This window comes from Numida meleagris, chromosome 25 (assembly GCF_002078875.1).
Source record: "Numida meleagris isolate 19003 breed g44 Domestic line chromosome 25, NumMel1.0, whole genome shotgun sequence".
Classification (NCBI taxonomy): Eukaryota; Metazoa; Chordata; class Aves; order Galliformes; family Numididae; genus Numida; species Numida meleagris.
Window position 1 is genome coordinate 4,448,913 of NC_034433.1, and position 5,516 is coordinate 4,454,428.

At 52.4% G+C, this 5,516-nt stretch overlaps 2 protein-coding genes across 2 annotated transcripts in view; one reads left to right on the plus strand and one right to left on the minus strand.

Annotated features, from left to right (window-relative positions):
• The window catches only part of ANKS1A (ankyrin repeat and sterile alpha motif domain containing 1A), an 87,503-nt gene extending 87,310 nt beyond the window's left edge, over nt 1-193 (minus strand). Inside the window, exon 1 of the mRNA XM_021377086.1 lies at nt 18-193. Within this exon, the coding sequence (XP_021232761.1) occupies nt 18-156 (139 nt within the window). The 5' untranslated portion in view covers nt 157-193. The remainder of the gene's footprint in view (nt 1-17) is intronic.
• TAF11 (TATA-box binding protein associated factor 11) lies at nt 741-4,602 on the plus strand. The gene is made up of 5 exons (XM_021377105.1): nt 741-969; nt 1,060-1,199; nt 1,688-1,775; nt 2,278-2,374; nt 3,587-4,602. Exons 1-5 carry the CDS (start codon nt 772-774, stop codon nt 3,715-3,717), a joined length of 654 nt encoding a protein of 217 aa, XP_021232780.1. The 5' UTR covers nt 741-771; the 3' UTR covers nt 3,718-4,602.

Here is a 5,516-nt window from a genome sequence, read left to right on the forward strand (position 1 = left end):
TCCACCGCCTCCACCACCCCCGGAACCTCCACCACCACCTCCGCCGCCTCCCCCGGAACCGAAACCGGAGCTGAGGCGTTTTCCCGAGAGCAGTTTCTCCACGGCGGGCAAGTTCCCGGTGCGGGCGGCCTCCAGCAGCTCCTGCTCCTTCCCCATGGCCCGGCCCGGCCGCCGCCACCGCCTCCCGCCAGGCCCCGCCCCGGAAGGATGCTCGAGGGGGCGTGGCCTGTTGTGTGGGGGCGTGGTCTGATGAACTTGTGGGCGTGGCCTGTGGGAATTAGATTTGCCTCCTGCGAGTGGGCGTGGTCTGGCGGTAGTGGGCGTGGCCTACCGTCCCGCAGGCTCCGCCTCCCACCCGCAGCGCTCTGGCGGAGCTCTGTTCTCGTCCCCTTCCTTTTCAATAATAAAACGTATAACTTGAGAACGATACATAAAACCCATAACCTTAGGTACAGAGGAGGTAGATTTCCACCTTTAAAGATGTTAACAATATTTCCATATTAAATGTAGCAGCGTCAAACAGCCGTCTCCACTTGAAGCGGTGCTACAGCCTTCAGGCCGAGAGCAGAAGTCTAAAATCACTTTCAGCTCACGGGGCAGCTGGGGCGGGGGGAAAGATCCCGACTCCCGCGGAGCCCAACTTCCGAAGGCTCCAGGTCGCTCAGCCGCATGGAGGCCCCGTTGCCATAGCGACAGCGGCACCCACCCCACCCCCCTCCGCCGGCCGCCGTAGCGTGACGTCATCAGGAGGCGACGGCGCGACGCGAGGCGATGGCGGAACCCGGGGAGCCGGGCCGGGAGGAGAGGGGGAGCGGCGCCGAGCAGGAGCCGTCCCCCACCGCCTCGTCCCCTCCCGGGAGCGGCGCTGAGGCCGTGGAAGAACCGGCGGCCGCGGAGGGGGCGGCAGAGGGGGAGCTGGGGGAGGCAGGAGGCGGCGGGGAGCTCAAGGTGGAGGCGGCGGATGGGGAGGTGAGGGCCCCGCGCCGGGCTCGGCCGTGAGGGGCGGGGAACGAGGGGCGGGGAACGGGGCCGCCGCCACAGCGCTGCGCTCTCGTGCAGGTGAGGAGCGCGGAGGGGGAGGCGCTGGACGGGGAGGACCTGAGCCTGCAGCCGTCGGCGGCCAAGAAGGTAAAGCTGGAGCTGAAGGAGAGGAAGGAGAAGAAGCACAAAGTGGACGAGGACGAGATCCAGAAGATGCAGTGAGTGCGCCCGGGGGGGGGCGGTTCTGTCGGGGCTGGAAGCGTCCAGTTTATCTGCAAGGTCTCTCCGAGGGAATGGCTGTGTCTGGGAGGGCCAGGCTGTGTTCTGTGCCAGAGGGCGGTGGGCACAGCCCTGAGCTGCCAGAGTGCAGGGATACTGCTGGCAGCCGTCGGGTTTGGGTGGTGCTGTGCGGGGCCAGGGTTTTGGCTTGGGATCCCTGCGGGTCCCTTCCAGCCTGGGGTGTTCTGTGATTCCATTGTTCTATGTCTGCAGCTCCTTCCCAGAGCCTTCCGAGTTGCCTCGCTATCTGCATTGCAAACCTTAGCACAACTGGAGTGCCGCTGTTTTCTCTCCAGCTCTGTTTCGTGCTGCAGGCGGCTGGGGATGGTTGTAGTGCTCTGCAGGACTGTGTCAGTGGCGTGAGGAGCTTCCGAATTGTGTCTGTTTTTTTTTTTTCTCTGTAAGTGATTCATTCTCTCCCCCCCAGAATACTGGTCTCCTCCTTTTCTGAAGAGCAGCTGAATCGCTATGAGATGTATCGCCGGTCTGCGTTCCCCAAAGCTGCTATCAAACGGGTACGACTTCAGTAATGCTTCAGCACAAAGCAAACGGGCTGAGCCTGGCCATGCTCCCAGCCCAGGCTCACACACACATGGTGGGGGGGGGGTTCATACAGACTGTGGGCGCGCCCTCCCCTCCAGCCACATCTCGGCTTTTGTGGCTGTCCCTAGATCTGCTTAGCTGATTATGTTGTAGCTCAGTGCACCCGTGGGGCTTATGCAGTTTAAATAGAAGCTTATCTTAAATGAAGGTAGTTTGGGGGGGCAGTGACTCAACAGGAAAAATTAATTTCTAGTACAGATCTGTAGCTGAATAAGAGTAAGCTAAAATTGTTACGTGTAGCACGTGTCCAAAGCGTTAGGACCTTATTCCAAAGATCAGTTACTGCTGCTTCTGCTCATTTTGCTAGCTGATGCTCAATATTTGGCAGGCTCCAATTACTAAATATGATTTGAAATATTTCACTGTTGCTGGATGAACCTTGTTCGACTGACTGCCTCTTCTTGGCTTGTGCAGCTGATCCAGTCCATCACGGGCACCTCTGTCTCTCAGAACGTGGTTATTGCCATGTCTGGCATTTCCAAGGTCTTCGTTGGGGAAGTGGTGGAGGAAGGTGAGCAAAACACGTTATTCTTCAGTAAGAAGTTAAGAACATAGGGAGAATGCATTGCTTAAAGCAGAGCAGAATGACATGAAACAAAGCTGGACATTTGTGGCTTCCTATCCAGCTCTGCAGCTTAACATGCTGCCCTGCAGGGCTCTCCCACTTTCAGCAGCAGCAGAAAGCTGCTGTTAAGACTCAGGGGGAAGCGTGGTGCTGTCCATATTCCACTCTAATCCTGTTAATATAACTGCCAGTTATATTAATCCTGTTAATATAACTGCCCATAAATCAGTAGAGATTGGTGAGTGCCTTCCTCCTTTTCAGTCTTTTCTGCAGAAGATAACTTAGAAGTTCTTGCTAGGTAAGACAGCCTGTGAGCAGGCTGCAGTGCAGCAGCAAAGATCTTGTTAATACAACTGCGGACAAATTCAGCTTAGAAGGGAAATGCGTTATTTAAGCCTCTTAACCTGCAAGATTCTTTGTTAATGCAATGAGCTGAGATCTCCTTGGGACACCCTGTGCAAGGCTGACCCAGCTGCATAGCTGCTCATGCAGAGTAGGAAAGGATTCTCGTTTTTCGTGCCAAACACTTAGTACAGGCTTGTCACACAAAACACACGGCCTGGATGTGCAGGCATTGCCATCAGCCAGGATGACGCAGCTTTTGGCACTTCTGCTGCTTTTGACTGTGTCTGCAGCTCTGTGTTGCCAGAGGCAGTCTGGATAAGCAGCTTCGCTGCTGTAGTTAATTGCTTCATGTCCTTGGCAGGAGACCTGAATGAAACTTACCAGAACTGATAGAGGAGGAACTGCCCTTCAAGTCGGCTGTAGGCTGTTCCTTCCTGCCACTGCTGCACGCAAGCCCCAAAACACGCCCCGCAGTCTAGGGGTGGTTTTAAAGTAGCAAGTTTAAGATGTGGAGGCCTCGTCAAGTTCTTGCATGACTTAAAGTAGTCTATTCCATAGCAGCTGGAGTGTTCTAAAAAGCAGCTGATTCTGAGCTGGCATTGATGCCTCTAGGACTGGTTTTTCTTCAGGGAAACACACAAAGCTGTTTCATTCTTGTGTATAGATAAAACACTAGCTGTAAACCTTGAACAATGTTACCTGCTGCCTTTATTATTGAAGTTGGACCAGTAGGAGGCTTTTCAAACGTCGCCTGTTGGGAGAATGGCAGAGCTGAGCTGTCCTTGCTCATGTGCACTCTTGTTTTTTGTTTAGCGCTGGATGTGTGTGAGAAGTGGGGGGAGCTGCCGCCTCTGCAGCCCAAACACATGCGGGAGGCTGTCAGGAGGCTCAAGTCACGAGGACAGATCCCTAATTCCAAATATAAAAAGATCATCTTCCACTGAAGTGTCCCGGGATCAGCAAAGAGAAAAGAAGTTCAAACAAGCTTCAGTTTGTGCATCATACAGCAGCTGCAGCACAGTTACAAGACACAAGCGCTCCCCTCTCCTGCCTGCAGTCTTCTCCAAGGAGCCTGTACCAAAGCAAGCTCGATTCAGTGTGGATTTCAGTAACGTCAAGCATCACGGTTTATGTGGATTGTTTTACAGAACCACCATGAATGCTCTCAGCACGGCTCACGGGGTAGAAGGGCAGGGAGAAATGCTGCAGCTGAAGCCCCATTAAGCTCATCCTGGTAGGAGAGGCTCCCTGCCAGCAGCCCACGAGCAGCACATTGTGTGCAGACATTCATGTTGGCAACCACGGGGATGTTCTCTGCAGTAACTGCTGCTGGTCAGCTTGTCAGCTTAGTGCTGTGTGGGCTTGAGGAGGAGGCAGATCCCTGGCCTGGTGCCTCAGGGTCCTCTGATCCGACACCCTGGGAAAGGAACACGCAACGTCTTCAGTGTATTTACCCACCAGGATCGTACCTTCTGCTGGCACAGGTGTAGTGGTGTCTCTGTACAGAAATGTCTTTTTTGTACATTAAACTTGTTACTATATTCTTAGTCTCGCTGGGACAGCAAAAAGTAATTGTGTAATGGTGTCTGTGTGATTCAGAGTATGGAGAGCGCACTGCGATCTGTCTCAACCAACCCCAACATGTTCAAGAAGCTTCACGCCTCCGGCACGTATTGCTCCATTACCACGAGCGAGGGAACACATGCTGAAAGCTGACGCTTCTGAAGTCATCACTCGGCTGTTCCTCCCCAGGGCAGCTGTATGGAGCTGCCTAGAATCCATACAGTCAGGAACATGAGGAATAAAAGGAGGGGAAAAAAAAAAAAAAAGTGCATGAGCCTGTTAGGAGGTTAACGAGTTTAATTTCTTTTCATGGTTCATAGAACCAATAAATGCATGAGTGGAAATATACTGCAACAAAGTTCCAATACTGCCTAAAACTCAAATTCAAGTTCAGACTTGTACATTACCCACCTGTACATACAGTAATCCCCTTTGAGCACGCTTCTAGCTAAATGTAAAAGATGCTGAGGCCATGTGCTCTTCCTAGGGTAACTGCCATAGTTACACAAAGGATTAAGTTGGCTCTCATAACGTAGAGTCCTTCAATAAAAGGCTCTAAAAAGTAAACTTTGCTAATCATCATCAGTGGAGTTTTTGTCCTCCCACGCCTATGCCTCGTGGAAAGGAAGGGGATGGTGTTTGTTTTACAGTACATCTCACTTAAAGCAGAAGACAGTGGAAGTGATTTAATTCTTACACAGAACTGGGGCAGTCGAGTTGCTGAAGCAAGAGACTTGCAGCAAACAGCCTGGCCCAGCTCTGGTCTGTCTGCCCACGTGGAAGGAGAGGTAAGGAGATCTGTGACACTGCAAGTAGGCACCACGTCAGAGAAAACCCCTTCTGCCCCACACGTCCCCTGTGCTGGCTGGAGATGAACAAACAAAAAGTCATGAACGGTGAAAGAAGGAAACCTCCCATTTTCAAGCAGTTAGTGAATAGAAAGTAAGAATTACCATTGCATTCCACCTAAGGCAAGCATTCTTGCATTTCTTGCTTCACACAGAAAGAGGAAAGCACAGAAGCATGTAGGTTGACCAAAAGTTCAACTTCTGCTTATGTGGGCTTTGTGCAGTTCATAATGGTACTTACAGTGAGCTTCTGCATATAGGTTTGTTTCACAGCGAGTCTGGAGATACACAGAGGCTTTGTTACCTCCTTCCTCAATTTCTCTGAGAACTGC

What these genes read in the sequence shown, in the direction of transcription:
- TAF11 (XM_021377105.1), top strand. Translation starts at nt 772, where the DNA reads ATGGCGGAACCCGGGGAGCCGGGCCGGGAGGAGAGGGGGAGCGGCGCC. An exon ending in GACGAGATCCAGAAGATGCA is followed by an intron (nt 1,200 to 1,687) that starts GTGAGTGCGCCC and finishes TCTCCCCCCCAG; the next exon opens with AATACTGGTCTCCTCCTTTT. An exon ending in TGGGGAAGTGGTGGAGGAAG is followed by an intron (nt 2,375 to 3,586) that starts GTGAGCAAAACA and finishes TTTTTTGTTTAG; the next exon opens with CGCTGGATGTGTGTGAGAAG.